Source organism: Antennarius striatus, chromosome 16, assembly GCF_040054535.1.
Source record: "Antennarius striatus isolate MH-2024 chromosome 16, ASM4005453v1, whole genome shotgun sequence".
Lineage (NCBI taxonomy): Eukaryota > Metazoa > Chordata > Actinopteri > Lophiiformes > Antennariidae > Antennarius > Antennarius striatus.
This window is the reverse complement of record NC_090791.1, coordinates 11,018,980-11,041,494: the sequence shown is the minus strand read 5'-3', so window position 1 is coordinate 11,041,494 and position 22,515 is coordinate 11,018,980. Positions and strand designations below refer to the sequence as shown.

Sequence of the window (22,515 nt, the reverse complement as noted above, 5' to 3'; positions counted from 1 at the left end):
ATAGAAAGAGTGGAGAAAAGCCATTTGGCATTGGCAGAGAAAATTTGGCAAATATTTCTTGGGCGAAACCGACACACTCAGCTCTGCTGCTCATCCCAAAAGTCCACGTTCCACACAAACATGGCACCATTTGATAGGAGAAAAACAGACTTTGCAGTAAAGATTTATAGCCAAGAATCACTGGTACAATAAAGACTTATTTTTTATTTAAATAAATAATGAAGAACATAAAATGTGTGCTATTTTGTTTGTCATTGTGTTTACCCTTTATCCTCTTGTTATATTTGTGTTTTTCATCTTTGTATTGTGATAACATATGTGCACATAGTGCCTAACCACTAGGAGATGTGAAGTGGACTACATTACCACAGGAAACCCAGGGGATCACCAATATCACCAATATGTCTGTGCAAATTTGTTTTTGAGTCATTTTAGTCACGAGTATTTGTGGACCAACAGACTAACATTTCCATTCCCGGAGCCAACATGTTATTATTATAAATTAAAATCAATGTGTATCGCAAGAATATATTTGCTCCAGGGAAACTCTGGTTATAAAATAGATGAGAATATGGAGGCTCTTTGAGGGACATAAGACGGTACAAGGAAAAGATGAAATGAAGATGAAAAGAAGAGTGTTGAAGGAAGGAGGGTGTACTTGTGTGTATTGAGTGTTTTGCTACAGCCTCTATATCAGAGGGTTGATATCAATCTAAGTGTCTCCCAGGAGTTCTTACTCAATTACCAGAGAAAGATGATTTAATAGAAAGACCTTGGCCTTCCATTCATCTTCAGATGAGGAGATTCACAGAAAATTGATGCTAACACAACACGTGTGTGGGTGTGTGCTTGCAAATATTGTGCAAAAGAAATATTGTTTGAAATACTGAAATACTGTATTCTCCCCTTCTTTTTTCTTTCTTTCCACTCTCTCTACCATTCTAGCCTCCCCCGTTGCAATGAAGTTAAAATTGTAATGTTATTGATCTGGGGAGTCTAAATGGCACCCTTGTCGATCATCAGGTTCATGCCGTCCCCGCAGGGTTATTGTAATAATAACGGTGCTCTCTGTTAATGCACACACACACACGCACGCACGCACACACACACACACACTTACTTGTGTCATAGAAATGTCACAACCAGGTTTCACTCTTTAATAGAAACAGCGAAATCAAAATAAGGCTTCTGACAGCAAACACACTTCACCTCCATGACGCTGTGTGTAGAGCTACAGAGACGACAGGACTGAGCTCAGGGAGTCCTTATTAATAAAACAGGCTTGCTTACAGTACACAACCCCCCCTGCAAATTATCATTAATAAAAACTGACATGGACATGATCTCATCTGTAAACAAACGCTGGAGAGACCAGTCAGTGATTTTCCTGCTGTTAGTTTTCTGGTTTTACAACATTTGTTTATCAAGACACACATTTTTATTGCTTGGATTCAATCTCCAGAAATTCATAAACTTTATTTCAAATTTATTGATCAGAAATGTAAATTTTTTTTAAATCTCCTTTAAATTTTGAAAGTGATAATTAATAATATGTTGAAGTGTAGACATTAGATTAATATATGAGGCCTCATTCAGTATAACCATCTCAACAGCGTCGCCTTGACAATAAAGCACAGTTCAATCCCTCAGGGATGCACCTACTTTTGCTAGTGCTGAAAGGTTGTCTGGCATCCCTTTTGGTTATTGATCAGCTGCTGTGAAGGTTAGAATGTCAGAGGTCATGTCTGGGCTGGTCTGTCTAAAGTCTTGACCTCTGACCTCTAGGAGTTTTCCCTGAGGAGTCTGGAATCAAAGAGGTGAAGAGTACCTCCTGTATTGATGCTATCATAGAATTTTCTCTGCTAAAATGAAAAAAATAAAGCTTCATATAGCTCACTTAGAATTAATTCAATTAATTAATTTTTAATGAACCACAGAAAAAGCTTTTTCCATTTTCCCCTTCATTCCATACTCCTTATGTTTGTAAAGCTGATTCACATTCATTAAAAGCCACTGGATATTTAATTTATTTAATTTACACTTAATAGCCAAGGGCGGCATGGTGGCGCTGTGGGTAACGCTGTCGCCACACAGCAAGGTGGTTCTGGGTTCAAGTCCCACTCTGTGCAGAGTTTTGCATTTTCTCCCCTTGTCTGTGTGGGTTCTCTCCAGATTCTCCGGCTTCCCCTCACCTTCAAAAACATGCGCTTCAGGTGAATTGGCCAATCCCAAATTGACCAGGTCATGTTTGAGACGACGTCCCAGGAGAAGCATCGCTGTACTGTTCAAACTCGTGCCCAGTGTCAGTTCGTGCTCCTCTAACGTAAAGGTCATGTCATCAAATAAAGCTCCTGAAGATAGTGAAATGAATAAAGGCTGAGGAACAAAAAGCGTCTCTGACTCCCTTCACCCCCCTCATTCTTCTCCTCTGTCTGCTCCACTCTTGATCTGTTAATGAAGCTCAATCCTCTCAGGAGCACCGGTGCTGGGATTTGTCAACTTATCACGGGTTTAATACTGTACTACTCTTAAATATTCCAGGTTTCTCTTACTGCCAGGCTGTCAGCCCATCTGGCTAAATTGAAGTTACTATTTTCTGCATTTGTTCATCTATTTTCACTGCTTCAGAATTGTGTGTCTTCGTTGTCGCCTTCTTCTTCTTCCCTCTACCCCCCCCCCCTTCCCTGCTGCTATGGATGAGAATCATTGGCCAGGAGCCGACAATCAGGTCAGATTTCATTCTGTGTTTACAACCATCTGCTCATGCACATTAGGTGTTTATTAAGAAACCATTCCCAGGAAAACTCATTGTTTAAAAATCCACATAACTGATGCATACTGTTTGCTGCTAATGGTATTAGCTGTGGTCTGGGAGATGTCTAATCACAGAAATGAGATATGCTAATTCCCATAAATATAAAATAGTCTGCCATTGCATTTCACACACCTCATTTGACCAGAGCTGGAGGAGCATAATTTCAGTTGGATATTAAAAGATGCAAAATTGCATCATTGTGCTTGTGTGAGAATATTGTTGGCCCACATTGACAATATTATGAGTGTCACAATCCACCTCAGGTCGCCCCTCACCCACTGCAATACAGTATGCTAATAATCCTACGCTAACAGACACAATGAAAGTAATGATGATTACCGAGGCAATGGGGGCGGTAACAATAACAAACCCTGTGATGTATAGTGAATTATAAACATCCACCCTGCTGTAATTTCAGAGTTCATTTATATATTTATTCAGGCTTAGGAAAATTGGATCCCACTGCATAGCCAAATGTGTGTGTGTGTGTGTGTGTGTGTGTGTGTGTGTGTGTGTGTGTGTGTGTGTGTGTGTGTGTGTGTGTGTGTGTGTGTGTGTGTGTGTGTGTGTGTGTGTGTGTGTGTGTGTGTGTGTGCGTGCGTGCGCGTGTGTGACAGCAAATGAGCCCGTGATGAGAATTTACCAGATTGTCTCTATTTCTGCACGCATGGCTTCACCTGTTTATTGTGTGATTTCTGTCCGGTTTAAAGCTGAATGAATGAATGAATTGATGCTCAACTGAACATCTCCTGTTAGCAGGATAAATACAGGATTTAAAATGATGTTGTGGATGTTGTTTACAGTCATCATAAGTTATACCTGCAGGGGAAAATATATCTGGTGGTGAGTGGGGCACTAGGATCTTGCCCCCTCCTCTAAATATCTATAGATCTACATGTTAACATAAATTAATTTTATACTGAAAAATAATCATGAACAAAATTTTTGTTTTGTGCTGATTTGCCTGTGATTAAGTATGCACCATTCCATACTCAAAATTATTTTTAAAAATTGCGATTTGACACAGGCCCACAATGAGCTGGCGTCTTATCTGGGGTGTAGCCCACCTTTCGCCCCTGGCCAGTTGGGATCAATTCCAGCAAGCCAGTGAGACTTAAAACCTTAAAACAACTGTGGATAAGACTGGTCATCTATAATAAAATGTGTGGATAGATGATTTGTGACTTGTGACCTGTGTCTGCTCACTGACTGGTTGCTACAGGTTAGTGTAGTTGCATGGTGGCTGGACAGTTGGACAGTTCTTGAGTCTGAACACTTTGCTTTGGTCACAACAGCCTTTAATATAACTAAAGATACACTTCCCTCAGTTAACCCTTCATTCACTTTGTACATAGTGTGAACCCTCCTGTCTCCCTCTGTGAGTCAATAAAAACCATTTCCTGATTGATCACTGATCTCTGAGTTTTCTATTTTGAGTATAGGAAAATTTATGTTGACATAACAAGGTGTTGGGTTTTTTTCTGAATCATGCATTCTAGAAGCATTTTTATCATGAACTAAGATTATTCAGCTGTGTTTGTGTCTGTAGCTACAACACATCCACGCACCAAAGGTGCATGACTTTTCTCTGGCTGGAGCTGTGTAACTATAATATTGTTGTTTTCCAGTGGGAAGCACACATGACAAACACACACATATACACACGCGCGCACACACACACACATGCTAACTCAATACAAAGATGTGTGTATACATGCACACATTTTGCCTGAGGTTCTGTCACAGTTCCGCAGAGAGGCCACGGGTGTGGTTTGATTGCCTTTATTGATTAGGTTTGGACCAATAGAGGGATCAATATGTGGATAATAGGGGGAGTTATCTTCTCTGTGCAGTCTTAGAAGCCTAGACTCCTCTGCCAACTGTCACATTCCCACTCAGCACTGGATTAGCTGTGTGTAACACAGAGAAAAAGAGCACATTAATTCACTCTGTTCTCCATTGTGAAAAACATGGAGGCAGATGTGTCCAGATTCCATTTACATGAATGGGGTGAACACCAGCTTTTATTTAGCCTCTCCTCTCCACCTCACTCTCCTTTCTTAGAACTACAGATGAAGAGCAAATAATAATTTCCTTTTGCAGGTTTATGTCTCCTTCCTGTTATTTCCATGGAAACCGCCAGCGGGGAGTGGGGGGCTTGAGTTGTGCCCCTTGGCCTAACGCGTCTACCTTCTCATAGATGCTAACAGGAGAGAGCAGGAGGGGTTTCCTCATAAACTTATTTAATCCTCTAATAATGCCTAATTAAAATGAAGATTTTAACAATACCTGGATTCATCTAGCTTATAGCGATTTTATTTTTTATCTCTCTTTTTATTTGCCATTCAGTAAACATGTTCATACGTCAACTAAATAAGTGTAAGTGTCAGTTTATTGCAAGGAATTACTTTATCTGAGTGAGTAATCAATTTGCTTGTGTTCTCCAGGCCACACAGATGATGAATTGAGGGGATCTGAAATTTTCCCAAATACCGGTATGAGGATAGGTATAGCGATACCCATCACAGCACGATGACTCAAGTGTTTGACTTTAGAGAGATGAACACAGATTGTCTTTTCTATGTATATTTCTTTCTCTATTCTCTCACTTTTTCCTTTCCCCAAATTCTCCTCCATCCATTTCGCTCACATCCTGTCTCCTGTCCCTGACTCTCCTCCTCCCCTTCCCTCCACCAGTGAGCAAAGCTTGAGATGTTCTCCAGATAACAGTGGAGGAATACAAAACACACAAAGAACACACACACACTCAGTGCAGATTTCCCGTGAAGATATTAAATGCGTTTGTGTGTGAGAGAGGGGGAGAAAGGAGAGGAAGGGGGTGTGAGAGAGGCCTCGGTGAGTGGATTCATTAACAGGAATACACTTGAGATGGAAAAATACGCTTTCATAGCTTGTGGAGGGTTGAGGATAATCGAACAGCACTTGTTACTCCTCTTATATTTGTGAAGCTGCCCTTTTTTAGTGTAATGGCTGCATTCGTCTGTGTGGATTTCACATTTCTGTCTCCTTCACAGCAGGATATAATCTGCTAGAACAGCTCTCTCTGCAGACATATACTGTATATGTAACAAATGGTGCTTTATGGAAGTAGCTCAAGCTGAAACCCAGAGCGCTGGCCTTCTCACCACAGCCTGTACTCATGGACAGATGAACAATTGGTTACTTTTTTTAGATGAATCTCTTTCCCCGCAACTCTTTGGTACTTTCCACCGCTAGCTCCAACCATTCCTGTCACACTGGTTCTCAGGTTTTCATCTTGATTAAAAGGCTGGTCAAGCCAGTTTGCAGAAATCCATCAAAATATTGATTCCCATTTTGTTTCCTAAAAATGTCAGAGCGTCCACAGATGTGATATTTTGTACGGCTAATAGACCTAATATCACAAGTGGTTGTGAAGTCAAGCACAATGTAATGGGAAGTCTTAAAAAGTTACTACTCATTTTACAGATTTTAAAGTTCTGTGCTTTTCAAAATGGATTTTTATTTGTTTGTATCAGTGCTCCACCACAGCTCCTAAAGTATTACAACAATTGCAACACTTGTTAAATCCCCCAACAGAAATAAAGCAATGTAGTAAAAACCAAACAGTCCATTTTATTTTTCTATTGTTGGTGGATAAGTAAATGTAAGCGAGAGAAAATGAATAAACAAGGAGACCTGATCTCAGGGGTTTTCAAACTGGTCAACTTGGGAAATCCATTCAGAACTGGTGAAAAAGAACGGAGCCACCCCCTTATCAACCTTTCAGCTGATAATAATATCAAACACACAAGGACAGATTTGCTTGCAAAGAGAAATCACACAGCTCCCCTTGACCTTCACTTCTCTGACTGAGTCTTTGTTGTTTCAGTTTCTCACAGCGCCACATGGGACAGTCTCATGGGACAACAAGTGTGTTGTTAGCTGTACGATACAGAGGGAGATGAATGGGTATCCTTCAACTGCCTTTAACAGAAGCTACACCTGCAAGTTCCTGCATGATGCAAATGAATTTAGTTTTGAATTAGGTGTAGACACGGACACAAACAGCTGTTCCACCTGATCCTTTGTACCTGAGCGAGAGTCCGTGGAAATGAATGACTGAGCCTGGAAGCCAATTTCATTTCTAAAAAAAATACAAATATTTAGCTTGGAATAATGTATAAAAACTGCTGCCACAAGTCGTTCTACAAAAGAAAACATAATCAAGCCTGAAATTAGCTATAATATTTAATAGTATCAAAGGAAACTAACACCATTCAGATTAAAATCATGGGTACATATGGGTATCATGGAAAATGAGTGGAGTAATTTTGTAATTGAATTGAGTGGTACTCATAAAAGGTGCATGAGTTATAATAGTAGACAATAGTAGACATTGTTTACCATTCACAATATAAAGCTGTATCACCTTTAAAATAATGGAAGTTTAGAAAACTGATTTGGAATACTCCAGGAAATTATCCAGGTTTTCTTTCATGAGTTTGAAGAAAGATCATGTCCACATTTTGTAAAAAAAAAAAAAAAATTCAAAATTTTTTTCATGCAGTTATAATTTGGTTTGTTTGAGTATATTTCCATCATCTTGGATCAATTTTAGCCTCTTTTGTTCTAGCCTTGACTCAGACCAGTCTGCAGACCAATGTTCCAACACCTGCTTACCTAATGCTATGCAGACAAACAGCATGAACCACAGGCATATAAATACTTCATTGAAAGAAGAAGATTTATAAGACCCCAGGTTTATTTAACACATAATATAAAGTCATGCATTATATGAAAATTGTCCATATTGTTAACTCATAGTTGAGCAAATTGTCAAAAGTCTCATGTAACCTTCCCATAACCTGCTTCCAATCTCTTAAGTATCTGTAATCGATCATTTACTGTGTTGTCTGGCTAAAACCATTTAATTTGTAGTTTGTCCATTACAACCTTTCTCTCTCCTCCATCTCGTTGTCTGTCTCCCCGTCTGTCTGTGTCTCTCTGGGGAGAGAGCTGGGGGCATTATGTGCTGCTATGAATGATTCATCGCTCACTGTGGCGTATGTGAGTGGACTAGAAAACAAGGAGGAAAAAAACAGGGAAAGGTAGGTGGTTGCAGGAAGGGGAGATGAGGTGACGGAGGACGAAGTGTAACCAGATGTGAAAAGCAGGTGTGAAGCAGATGCAGACAGAGAAACGGACCTTTTTGGGCAAAATAACACATTTTCTCAATTTTGTCAAAAAAATATTTATTCAAAATGTGACTGCAGACATGCAATGACCTTTATTGTATTCCATATACACGTGTTGGCCTTGAATATTCATCGACTGAAAATCTCTGAAATTAATGCTCTCATTACTACTCAGGAGGTCAGTCTTCAGGGCGCTAATTGTAATTTATCATCCTTGTAAAATCACATCTTATGGTACCATTAATCTAAATACATCTCAGGCTTGTCCAATTTCTTTGTCTCATCTATGCTGCTTCATCACATCTTTTTTCCTTTTACTAATAACGGCAATAATTCTCCCAAAACACCCTTCCTGAACACTCCTCGCCTCTCATAAATTCATAACCACTTAAGCAGAAAACACTTCGCACTCGCCTCAAGACGGTGGAGACCCTTGAAATAACGTTATCTTTCTTTATCTAATTTTCCACGACCTGCAATATATTATCCACCGGATGATTAAGACCTACTGAATAATTGAGTGGACAATAATGCTAATTCATGAATAATATATCTGTTTATGATGGCGAGGCATAGATGGCGGTTGAAGCTGCGCTGACATGAAGATTGATGCCGTGGCCTACATGGAGTGTCTCCGGTTAGGGGATGCTAGATATGGAGACGCTGCCCATATTCATTAGGTCTCTGTCATTGGTTCCTGTGTTTAATAACATATTATGTATAATTTACAGGCACATCCCAAGGCAGAGGTGGCATGCATGATAGAAGGGAATAACCAGGACTTTTCATTAAAGGCATGTGGAGTTTTGTTGAATGTCGTGTTCCCATGTTTGTGACTGTTAATTGCATTTTTGGAGTTTTTAATGATGTAGTGATATAAGTGCAGCCTTCTATGTGATGATTAATTAAGGTGTCATGTACATTAACATGGACAGGTTGCATCAGACACTCCTGCAGACTGCGTGCTCCAGCTTTCAAAGCAATCACATGAATCCTCTGTGCAGCCCAGCCCACCGTGTTCAGTGTCGCCCAGCAATGCAGAGCCTGTAGCCCCACAGTTTGATTACAGTTGCGATTAGAGCTGCAGCAAAGCGATGGAGAATTATGCTTGAGTTACCCTGCTTCAGCCGACAGAGAAACGAAGCATCTATAGGCTGCATTCGCCCCAATCCCGCTGACCTTCGAGGTCACTCATGGAAGAGAGACATTCATCACTGTGACACATGGATGCTGTGGGGAGAGGACGAGCGTGTGTGTGTGTGTGTGTGTGTGTGTGTGTGTGTGTGTGTGTGTGTGTGTGTGTGTGTGTGTGTGTGTGTGTGTGTGTGTGTGTGTGTGTGTGTGTTTGTGTGTGTGTTTGTGTGTGTGTGTGTCTGTGTGTGTGTGTGTGTGTGTGTGTGTCTGTGTGTGTGTGTGTGTGTGTGTGTGTGTGTGTGTGTGTGTGTGTGTGTGTGTGTGTGTGTGTGTGTGTGTGTGTGTGTGTGTTTGTATATTAGCCATTAATGCCCACAATAGTATTCCCAATGGTATTAAAGCATTAGCTGCATACATGTTTTCTGATATTATAGATATGGTATTCTGTGTGATGCCGTCATTAATTAGTTCATGATATGATGGTCTTACCAAAGCATTCTCACATTTCTGGTGAACGAGTGTCCATTCTCTCTCTCTCTCTCTCTCTCTCTCTCTCTCTCTCTCTGTGCCAAGTCTCTGTTCTGTCCCTTGTTTTCAGTGCATACAATCATGAGTGGCATACAAATAATGACCGTGGCCATTGTTGGCCCAAGTGTCTATTTGTTCACTAGAAAAGACTCATTATGTTACAACAGATTGATATCTCTGCCCCCAAGGACTTTAATCTCATCTCACCAGAAAATAGAAACAATCATAGCCATTGGTGGGGAGACACTTAACACTGTTCACTCCTCTCCACCCACATCCCAAATACAAAACTGACCTTGGCAGGTGCAGTCAAAGACGGGATGCTCTGAATTTCTCACAGCATGCATCCCTCCCATCCTGTATATCATCTCTGTGGAAGACAAGATGGGCTTTATATTTATGAGTATGTCATGTATTTGCATGTAAAAAGATGCAAAAACAAAGGGTGGACAAAAAGCTCGCATGACAAGGCAAATTAATGTTCACCTTTGAATTGTTCAGTGCATCCATTATAAGGAAACTGTTATATTATTTAAACTATAAATGTCGTTAGTGCTGAGTGCCGCTGACACAATATAGTCTGCATGGGGGGCTGATGCCCACCCACATAGCTCACATCTGATTAACTGAAAATTACCGCTCAGTGTTTGAGGTGAAGTATGATGATGTATGATTCAAAGTGATACGTCTTTTCTTATTTGGAAGCCAAACCTCAGTGAAGGGAGTGTTAAAATTGCTGTCGTGCTGAGCACTCTAGTCAATAGCTTAATTTTATGTGTCTGAGCAATGACTGATGCGGAGGCAGTGCACACAGTCATTGTTTATTTTGATGATTTATAGTTACATGTGAAATAAAAGAATGGGTCTATGTCTTTACGAGGTGGAGAGGGAATATTTTTTCTTTCTTCATTCTGGATTATCATTACTTTTATCCTTTGCCTCAGCTTCTAACCGACATCCCTACGGTAACGGTAGAAGTGATAAGTAAAATGCTGTGTAAGCTGAACCTGTTTTTCTACAGACTTGTAATAAATGGGATTCCAAGTTCAATATTAATACGGGTTTATAGCTTCAGAAGGCTACAAAGAAAAAGGGGTCCTGCATCGCATCAGAAATATGCTGATGGACTCCCTCAGTTTTACAGCAGACCGACAAAAGTAAAGCAATCATTTACTCGCTCTAATGGACACGCTGCAGGCATCCACACTGTCTCACTACACTTCAAACTGGATTCAGCTCACAGTCATGTAGAGTAGTGTAGAAATAATGCATGAATACAGGCAGAGGAGTGGGAGATGTACTGATTGCATTATTATCTTTTTTTGAACATCTTTCAGACTCAAGTCTATTTCATGATAGTGCATCATTTAAGCCTCTTATATACTCTCAAATTCACATTTATAATACGACTGTCAACACAGTATTTGTAGCAAGCCAAAATTATTTTGAATAGACTGTTTTAAAAATGTCACCTGAAATATTGTAACAATATTTTAAGCACAAAACACTTAAAATATGTAGAACTTAAAGTTGTTGTAAGATCTGCTTAAGTCACCCTTTATAACTATTTATAATGCTGTTGCATAATCATCTATTATGTTATGTTAGCTTGTATTAAGGCTGCTCTTGGGTGGGTTATTCTTTAACAGTGTTGTATTTCATCAATCAATCAACTTTAATTTATATAGCGCTGAATCATATCAGAAGACATTACAAAGCGCTTTACAGATAGAAAGCCAACAATGCCCTCCAGAGCAAGCATTTCATGAGCTTGTCCTTTTTGCATGTTGAGGAATAAAATTCACAACATAATCTTTTCTTTCTGTAGTAGGTACACATTCATGAAATAAATAAATAAACCTCATGTATAGCGCTTGAGTAAATTAACATGGTTGCAGTTTGCCACAGTTGACATTTAGCATTAGCCTACTAATACCGCATGTGCACCCTTCTCTATGTGTGTGTGTGTGTGTGTGTGTGTGTGTGTGTGTGTGTGTGTGTGTGTGTGTGTGTGTGTGTGTGTGTGTGTGTGTGTGTGTGTGTGTGTGTGTGGTGTGTGTGTGTGTGTGTGTGTGTGTGTGTGTGTGTGTGTGTGTCATAACTTGATCATCCAATGCAGGCTTTGCTTCAATTGAATCGATACAAATGTTTCTGTATTTCCCACAGGGTCAGGCTGATATAGAAACACCAAACGTTGAACTTTACCCTCTGCCAGACAGGTCAGCTTTCTGGGATCTTACTAAATTTCTCATATTCACAGTGCTGATCCGCCTCTGCCGATCAATGCTGTTAGCTTCCACACTAGATTTTCTTATCAGACCTTTTTGCATAATGACTGACTTGAAAATAAATCCGAGTTTTAGATGCATTATATAAAACAGTCAATTATTTTTACAAAGACAAGTGAAGAGTCTTAGAAATCAGCACTGAAGTTTGGTTGGCTTGTCAGTCAAATCCTACAATTTATGAATGTGCATTGCCAAATACCACAGACCTAATCTCCACATCCTGCCCTGCTGACATTCACTACGGAGAGCTGACTCTAACCACATACGGGTAAAAAAAAATAGAACATTGAGATATGAATTCCCCCTGGCATCAGCTGTATTTCAATAAAGTAGTATAATATACCATAAAGCTGCTTAGAATGAAAGGAAAGAGCAGCAAATTCATGATTTAGTTGTTGTTGTTTTCTGGTTGACAAGTAAAACAATCACAAATTCAATAAATAAAAAATAATTACATAACTATCTTGTCATCTACCGCCCCAGCATTGTTGCTGCAAACAATGGGCTTTTTCTCTCACACTTATTTTTCAGTTATCTCTTAATAGAGCACACACCTCCACACCCATTTGATTCAGTAAAACTCATAATAAACTTTAACCATAATAAAAAGTTACTGAATTTGTAATGAATAGTCATAGATGCTTTTTTTTAATTAAAAAAAGAAACTGTTGAAATGTTTGAAGGTGTCTGTTCTAACCCTGCTCCAGTTTTACCACCATATATGTACATTTAATTGAATTTCCTCAGAAAGATGCCACGAAAATAGCATGCACAGACATTATGAAACAGATTCTGTCTATATTGTCTCCTCTCCTCAGTGGGGTGAATAATACAGTTTCTCCACCATCACTATAACACATCCCTGCCATCATAACCCATACGCCCCTGACACCAAGTAGATGGCTGTGTGATTGTGAGCACAAGGTTGTGATCACACCGACTGGTTATCTGATTCATGGTTATTTCTTGTGGGCGGTCTGCATTTGATGTTATTCATTCCCCCATCAGATGCCACTGGAGTCTCATTTAAAGAAGACCTCTGTGTCTGATAATGAGATGCAGTCAAGTGTATTTTTATATCTGGCTCATTGAGTTTTGACACATAGATGGGAGGAACTCCAATTATATTTGTTTCCACATAGTTTGATAATGTAGATAAGGTTTCCCTGTGCAGAAGTGATTTCTCACACTGAACTAACACAGATATTGACTCATTGAAGTGACTGGTTTCAAAATGAAATTACAACTGACTTTGTTGATTTCAAGCTTATCTAATGTATTATAACCAATGTTTGATTTATTCGTCCACAGCTGTGGTTGTGGAATTGCTCTTGAAATGCAGCATACATTTATGAGGTTTAAGTGCTATTACAGTATTGATTTACATTTATCATAGTGTTATCTGCCCCATATCTGCCCCATATATGATGGGTGTAATAATGTGTTACGACCAGTAGTATAGAGGTTTCTTGTTTGGAATCCATGCAAATATGCTTGAATGTCATTGCTTTCAACAAACTTTTTGCTAATAAAACGGTCAGTTCATTTACTATTTACACAGAACTTTAAGGACTTTAATATAATCAGCTCATTAACATGCAGTGTTGTGCTGCATGGACAGACATGTAATAGAATCCCATGTCTATTACATGTCTATTACCTTCTATCCTCATATGCTTTTAATTTGAATAGATGGAAACTTATTTTAAAAAAAAGAAAATATGAAGAATGGATAGATTTAGGAAAATTTTAGCAGTCACAATTTTTTCCAATTTGCACCATTCCTTCCCATGCTACTTTACTGTTGACATGTCCAATGTGTCAATGTGTCTGCTGTGTGGAATGACCAAAAGCTAAATGCAATTGTTTGCACCCTGATTCAAATCAGGGTGTAAACATTTGACATCACTTTAGTTCAACATAAAGTGATTCAAATAAGAAAAGAAATGAAACCCAGTGGTGGAAGAAATTGGCCACAGCTATTTATTAAATACAAGCGGCAATTTGACAATTTTACAATAAAATTAATCCGTTCAAAAATGTTTCCAAGTACTAAACAATCACTTCCAGTAAAATATAGTTACAAGTTGTGATAACTAGAACTGAGACATTCCTACCAATATTTTTAGCTTTTTCTGGTCAGTGGCTCACTCATCCCTGCACAATGTTTGAAAAGTAGTTACATCCCAGGAAGCAATGATGTATTGTAATTGTCACTGTTTGTGTGTTTGTCCGTCCGTCTGTCCGTTCACCAAATATCTTCACAACCGTTGCTGATAGAAAGATAAAAGAAAAAACACATTACTCAGGCGTCAAAGGGGATGAAAATAAGATAATGACCTTGACCTTGAGAAAACTAGGTCAAGGTCAAATTTCAACTTACCTTTTTTTTGTACATTTTTTTGCAAATATCTCTGAAACCTGATGAGATATAATCACAAAACAAAAAGCAATATTTTTAGGAAGCCAGAGGGGAAAAAAAGTGATGTTGACCTTCACCTTTGGAAAACTAGATAATACCCAATAGCACAATGCTGCGACCATTATGAAAGTAGGTCAGGGTAAAATTTTGAATTCAGGGGTGTCGAGGGATGTTGCAGTCTCTGATTGCCTTGTTTTTAAAAACTGCATTAGGTTAAATGATGAAAAACAGCAAATCTGGCAAAGATGAAGATTTGATTCTGGGATTTGCCCTTTTTTGAATCTGTAGCAAAATTATATTCATTCCTTCTTGGCTTTGATTCCATGCCTCTATTATTTTAAATTAAAATAGAATGAATGACTACAAATTATGAGATGATTAAATGATGTGCAAGTAGTGGAAATGGAGACACAGGTAAAGTACAGCAACATCGGAATTGTTTTGGGGTACATAGCTGTGTATATACAGTGTATACAGTAACACAAAGTAAAAGTTAACAAGAGTTAAGAACCAACAAATGACAGGAATTGTGCCCTCTCTTGGTGTAAAAACGTAGCACAGGCGTCATTTGCACAAGCGGCAAGGATGAAATGTTATCAACTGTACCAATCCTCACGCGACGACTCACTTTTCACGTGTTGTCAGCTGACTCTTACATCTGCTTACTTTCTTATTCAGTACATGTAGAAAGAAGCGGGAGGCTTGAGACCATACAGCGGCGAGCCCGAGAGCAACAGTGCAGCGCCGGGACTGATGGAAAGGCTGCAGTTGTCATGGAAACACCGGGGCGGAGCTTCAGGAAGTAGGACTCGTTTGTTTTGTTATTGAAGATCACGTGGCAAGGAGAAGCTCCTCCCCTCCCCCCGTTACCACCGATTCAACCGTCTCGAGCTGCTGCTCCGGTCATTTACTATACAAAATGGCTGCACAGGCTCCACCGCCAACCAGAACCTCCTGAACGTTTCATGGTAAGATTTATTCACGCCACACGGCCGGGTAGCTCCGAACATTCGCTCCGTGTCGCATTTTGGCTGCAGAAACACGCGGAATTCAGAAGTTAGACACGGCAGCTGTGATGAGACTGGAAATATTTTGAGCTCAGCCCACTTTGACATCAATGTTTTCGTCGTTGCGAGTGCTCGTCCTGGCATTAGTCGGTGACATAAGACTGCTTATTTCTAGTTACATACGTGGTGTAGTAACATTAAAACTGTTTTGTATTGTTGTTGTTTTTAAATAGTGGTTTAATTGTAATTCTGTATATCTGGCCTACTGGGTACCGTAGCCTCAGTTAAGATGATTCAAGGACACTCGATGCTATTGTCGAGTTGAGGGGTTTGTAACTTCGTAGCTTGTTCGGTGGTGGTGGAACTCAAGGAGAGCTGGGATTTTTTTGTTTTATTTAATTTTATATATTGATTTGATTCCCTAAGGAAAATTAAGACTGGATGTTGTCTTGTTGCACCTCAATGTAAAACTTGCTCCACTCTCCAGAGAGAACTGCTGGGATCTTCCACGCGTCACCTGATGGATCGTGAACGCATCATTAATCCAAGTTTAATGCACACATGTCCACATAAGTTCGCTTTAGCCAGTCTGTCTTTAAACCCATCAGTTCATTGAATAACTCGTAGCGGTAACTGAGTGACTGTTTTCCTTCACTTAAACACAGTGGCTACTGCAAATTCGTACGCTGACATTAGAAACATTTGTTTATCCAAATTTTATTGCCATGATGTAACCTTGGGATGGATGTTGACATTGTGTCTGCACCGCTTAATAATCCATTAACTCAATCTGTTGGAAGTCCAACTGGTTAGTCAATGGCTTGAGCACTAGAGTGTAGACCTCAAGATATAATGCATCAGAGATTGCTTCCTGTATTCCCCTCACCATAGAGACGACCATTGCCTGAAACCTGATACCCTCCAGTGACACACAGTCCCAATGGGGAAGGCAGTGTATGCAGCCTGGGAATTCCAGCACCATGATAACCCAGAGAGTGATGTAAACTCTCAGGACCGTCAGCTTTAAAAAGCTGTTAAAGTCCCTCATTTGAGCATCGACCTAGCATCGGATGAAGAGGTGCTGGTGGGACGGGGGAGGGGGTTGGAGTCTTTTCTATCCCTGCTAGGTCAGGGGGGCCGTCATCTCCCAAGCCTCTGAAAACGGCAGCATGTGTTCACAGCCAGGCAACAAAGGGGGCTTGATAACAAAAACAGTTCTCTAAACACAGTGACTTTTAAAAGGTTTCAGTCATAGCCTGATTTTCTGTTCACTATTGGTAACTTTATGCTTAGCAGTGAATCCTGAAGGATGAAGAATATATCACCAGGTTGTGTTTGGTTCATGAGTTGTCTGATGGGCTGGGATTCTGCGACAAATTTAGCTATTAACTTGTCAAGAAAAAGTGATATTAGCAGCACATCTATTTGTTTAGGATTGAACCAATTAAAATTCATAACAGGTTAACATTATTTTCAGATACGTGCTATTTTAAATCAAATTCTTAGATTTTGTTTTACCAATACCCAATGATGTTATCCTGTCTTAGCTAAAGATTGTTCATTGAAACAGACATCTGATTTTTCATTCTATTTATAGAGACAAATGTGAAAACAACTGGAAAATCACTGTGATTGGAGTTTAAGAAGACATTTGTTGGATGGACCAATAAATCGTCAACCAGGCTCAAGAAAGTGTTCCCATTAATTTCAGAGCAGACTCTGGGATGGGGGCAGGTAGTTTGGAGTGTGTCCAGACAAGTTATTTTCAGGCCAGTTTAGAGTGCCAATGGTGCAGCATAAGGTTCTCTTTTCCTTGTTGTCAGGCCGGGTCAGAAAGCATTAGCATGACCACTCAGAATAGCTTCAAATAGTTTAGAGTGCAATCCTCTTTGCAGAGCACAAGGGCTTTGCAGTGCTTACCCAGCAGTTTCTAAACCCTTACACGGTTAGAAAGGTACTACAAACAAATACGGCCCTTTTGATCTTGCTTTCATTGTGCATCCAAGTTGGTGCATTTGTAAACCTCGGACGTTTATGTAGCTAAGTTGTAGTTGCGCAGAGAAGGTGGGACACCGCCATGGCCGCAGCCGCCGCTGCTGTTGTTGCTAGCGAGCGTTCTCCCAAGGGCTCAACGTGCTCTTGTTTGGCTTGCAGCGATGGCATTCCTGGCTCCATGCCCAGCGACTGCCGTCTAGTACCCCTTCCCCCCATCTCTCTCTCTCACAGACGCAAACCAAACCACCTTGTCAATTGTAGCCACCTCATCTTCATGTGGGGCATTGAGCAATTTGCATATCCACAGTTCACCTTGCACACATTGACTGCCCTTCCTCTCCATCCCACTCGATTTTTTTACAAATTTTATGCTTGCTTTTATTGGACCATCCATAGTCTCTCCCCGGACCAATGTTTTTTTTCTTCCCTTTGCCTTCCTTTGTCAGCAGTGAGTGTCTGGTTTTAAGAGGGTAACCTAGCTGTAATCCTGTTGTTCTGACAGGATGTAATTCCACAACAGAGTTGAGCTCATTGACCTACGTCCTTCATATTGACACAAGCTGTGCTTCCCCATCATACACGGCTGTATATTATATAGCTCAGCCTGTTACATTGAGTCAACTTTATGTGAATCTGCATCGTTTTAACCTCATTTTTGCATTTATTCATGTAATGGACTTGGTTTTATTATTGCTATTGTGCTTAGACAATGTCTCTTTTTGAAATGTGGTTCAGTTACAGTTTTGTCTTATTTCTATTGAGCCACAGCATCCAAATGGTTCAACGGTTCTGTTACTGCAGTCTCCCATTTTCAATATCAGTCAGCAATCTGAGACCAAGGGGCACACATCTGTCTGAGCCAGGCAGATGTTTGGAAATGAAGCAGCAGCCCTCATTCAGAGCGACTGTATCTATCCTGCTCAGGGACCAAATGTTTCTTAAACTGGAATTATTTTGACACTTTGCTCTGCACTCACTCTCTTTATCCGGGTTGGAGGCCGACAGCAACTCACATAAACTGGAACATCTCTTTGATTATCCTCTGATTCTACATGACATGAGCCCCACTCATGCCTTTGAAATGAGCAGCTCCAGCTATATTTAGCACGGCAGCTGCACCGGCTGGTTTCACATCCAGCCTCTTGGAGGTAAAATAAGTGTTAATGATGTGAATTCACAGATAGGTGGCATTTTGTTTTGTTTGTGTTGAAGCAAATTGCAAAGATTCATTTTGAGAACACAATCTGCCCTCCAGGCTCTGAAGTGTTGTAGGATAGGCCAATTTCAGTTTTCAGCTTCTGCAAGCATTGAAAGCATGTGCTGAGCTAGCCAGGAGGCCCAGTCTGTGAGAGTGTTGCTGTCTAAAATTAATTTACAGCTCACTTGTTATTGTCAACACCTTTTTCAGTAGTTGTAAAATGATTTTTTTAACAACTACCAGTTGTTAAGCAGCCAAAAAATATTAGAATGTAGCAGAAATATTTGTGTTGATTCATATTATCCCCAAATAACTGGTCGCTGGATGTTTTTGGTTTTGTTGACGTGTGTGGTATTCATGGATCTGTTGGTAGATGAGTCGCTTTAATAACGTTTTTCCAGCAAGATGACATTAACAAAACTCCAGTTTATGTTCAGTCAATTCCACATTTATTAAATCAAACCATTAAATCTCATGAATATGTCCCTCAAATATATTAGACATTTTTACATTGCTGGAGGGAGTTGGTTTGAAGATATGACGCTTGTTGTATTTTTGGTTGTCAAAAAATACATCCTTAATTAGTTTATTTCTTACCAATACTTAATGCAAAGAATTGACAGCCTGTTGATCTGGTCAGTTGTCTGATCTGATGTTCAACATTTATCCATGCTTTTGTCAGAATTTGAAATTAATTTCGATATAGTTGTGGTTAAGGTACTTTTTTTTTAATAATCAGAATCTGAAATATAAGTTTTAAATAACGTTATATAATTAAAACAGTACAGGAGAAAATATGTCTCTCAGATGTAGTAGTTAAAGTATGAACCACTGTCCTGAGTATAGGAATAGGGTAAGTTGTACTCAACTCTATATTCTACAACCCACATAATATTTATTTTTATTGCAAAAAATATTATTCTCATTAGTGACTAATTGCTCCCCTTATATTATCCTTATAAAAAAAGTTTGCATCATTCCATGAAGCAGTGTTTATCAGCAGATGATGTGTTAGTTATCAGGAGGCTTTACCTCAGTGACCCTGCTGCTGCAGCAGAGGTGACCAGGGCCTCTGGGTGATGGTGGCAGCAGCTGCTGTCATCCAGTTCACAAATCATTGAAGAAGAAGAAGAAGAAGAAGAAGTATACTTTATTGATCCCTCGGGGGGAATTTGCAAAGTCACTCAGTTAGTTTGACAAGTATACAGGGCCCCTGAACACACAACCACACAAGGGGGCATGTAAGCATGCAGTTAGTGCAATCACATCACTACACACATCAGGGAGGCAGAGTGACGGGCAGCGGCTTTGGAACGCGCCCCAATTTGAGCGGCTTGTAGGGGGGACGGCGCCTCGCCAGTGGCTGGGAGGTGAGCTGACACCTCCCACTGTCAGCTCACACTCCTGGTGGCATCATGGCGGGAGCGGGACTCGATCCGCCGATGGCTGGGGCGATCCGTCTATGAGGCACCTGCTCTACCGCTGAGCCACTGCCGGCCCCGATCGGCCCCATTGCTGCATACTTTGCAAGGTTATATTGGAATATCTAGTCCAGTTAGTCCATAGGGCTATTTTAAGTCTTTAACAAGACACTTGCATCTTGGTTTGTCATGATGCAAGTGTCTTCTTGAAAAATGCAATATAACACACTGGTGTTTATCAGTACCATAGAAACTGCACTGTCCTAACCAATGCTGACTCCTTTCAGTTTTTACAATGTCTTGTGTTCTGCCCAGGCTTTGGATGCTGTTCATAGTTTTTTTTAAAAATGCTTTACGGAATTATCAAATATAACAAATGTAAATTTCCTAAAAAATTTCTTGTTAGGAAATGTATTTTTTCACAACTTGAGCATAGTACAGTGCGCCCTCGTTCCTCGCGGGTAATGAGTTCCAGGAACCACACGCGATTAACGAATTCCGTGATAGAGCGACGAACGATCTTATTACTCACGATAATTTTAACATTTATGAACCCCCCGTACTGATATTAAACAAAACCTTCTATCTGTATTACCTTTTCCCACACTATTATCGACTGTTAAAGCACTTTTGTGTCTCACGTAAGTCCCGAGACTCACAGAACGTAGCGCACTTTTGGATGCCGTCAGCCAATAGAATGCGCTTATGGTATCGTGACTGCCTACTGTACTGTCAAATGGTGTATTCAACCTACGTTGTTTTAAAAGATGACACACGTTGGTGTCAGGGAAAAAACAAGTTTCTTTATAACCTTGTTATAACTGTAGACTTAGTTCAATTGCCTCAGTTGATGTAATTTTCTAGATTTTTTTAAATGGTCTGTCACAATTTTGTTTGAACAAATTGTTTTTCTGTTAACTTCATCAAAGAGAAGTCACAAGAGGCCAGAGGGACTTGATTGTCTTCTTTTGATTTGTTTGTTTTTTAACTATTCAAAGTCCTCTCTTGAACCTAGTCTCTACCCAGTGATATGCTCCAAGCAAAGATTTGCTTAATTATACACTTAGATCAGTGCGTTCGTTTTGATGTCTTGTAAAGTTTATCCTTTATCAGACCCGACCACCAAAGGGATTTCAGTGAAGTCCTTATGGGCGCTGTCCATCTCCACCTGACTGCTCAGCGCTGCCTCAGGGAAGTGCTTGTTGCCAGGCAATGGCACACACTGCTGTTGCCTGCAGCAGCATGAAAATGGCAGGAGATCAGGTGGATTTCATGTAGAGCTTCACATTTAAGGTTCAAAGAACTTGATTTAATTTTACAGGCTCGTCCATTGTCTATTTGTCCATGTGATATGTATTTCTTTTTTTCTATACAGAAGAAGGATGGAACTAGAGTATCATTGATGAACTTGCACATCAATTGTTAGTTTCAGGTGGTTTTTACCTAGTTTGACTCTGGTGTTATTTCTTCATCATCTTCTGCCGCTTCATCCGCCGTAGCGGGTCACGGGGAGCTGGAGCCTAACTCAGCTGGCATAGGGAGTAAGGCAGGGGACACTCCGGGCATGACGCCAGTGCACCGCGGAGCCACACACAAAGACCGACAACCATGCACACACACACTCACTCCTACGGGCAATTTGGGACCGGATTAGGAAGATATAGGCTGTCATCAAGTAGGTTCAGGAACTTAAATAAATGAAACATGCTTCAGGACATTATTGTTTTACTGTCTGACAAAAGATGAGTAGTGTCACCCTGGTTGGGTCTGAAGACTATAGAACTTTGGTCTTTATTCCCGCCCCACCCATTAGAGACCTGCAAGGCCCCCGTAATGGTTTCCAGAGCCACAGATTACCAAAATAAAACATGTATAGACTGCTCAATTGAATATACTATAATAAAAAGAAATAAGAACATTCTTTGGCTATTAGTTACATATCTACGTAACACATGCCCTTGTGTGTTGCAACAGCAGCAACTGACAACGTGGGTTTTACCTTGAAGAGCAACAACTGAATGTTGCTGCTGAGTTTGTCGTGGTACATCTCTTCTTCATTGGTGCATGGAATAAACATATGTCAATCTCTCTCTTCTTTTTCTTTTAGCTGAGAGAAGCAAAAAAAACACAAGTATAGAATCATTTGATGGAAGATAAGAAAAAGAAAAAGCAAGAAGAGAAGAAAAAGAAAGACGCTGCTCAGAAAAAGGTAAACTTTTGTATTTTGATACATTTAAAAATCTTTTAGCCTTCTGTCCCTCATAAAAAACAGTAAAAAAAGCTATTTGATGGGCGTTAAATTCTACAGGTGGAGGAAGGTTTCATATGTATGTTAATGTCCAGTCATATTTACGGGTGCCCTCACACTTCTGAAAATTGTAGCAGCAGGCGCCAAATTAAACCCAACTGTCTTGCTAAATTTTAATGTATGAATGTATTTTTATCTTAAATCACATTTGTCTACCAATAAATTAAAACTCATGTAGTAGGGCACTACTTCACGTTAGGTTCATGAATGGCCAATGAAGCA

At 40.0% G+C, this 22,515-nt stretch overlaps 1 protein-coding gene across 5 annotated transcripts in view; it reads left to right on the top strand.

Annotated features, from left to right (window-relative positions):
* Window positions 1-15,246: 15,246 nt before the first annotated feature.
* tnrc6c1 (trinucleotide repeat containing adaptor 6C1) overlaps window positions 15,247-22,515 on the top strand; it is a 39,781-nt gene continuing 32,512 nt past the window's right edge. For all 5 annotated transcript variants that reach the window (XR_011038284.1, XM_068335789.1, XM_068335788.1 and 2 more), the window contains exons 1-2: window positions 15,247-15,332; window positions 22,093-22,194. Coding sequence is in view for 4 of the 5 variants with exons in the window: in XM_068335789.1 (XP_068191890.1) it covers window positions 22,132-22,194 (63 nt within the window). In the remaining variant the exon portion in view is untranslated. The remainder of the gene's footprint in view (window positions 15,333-22,092; window positions 22,195-22,515) is intronic.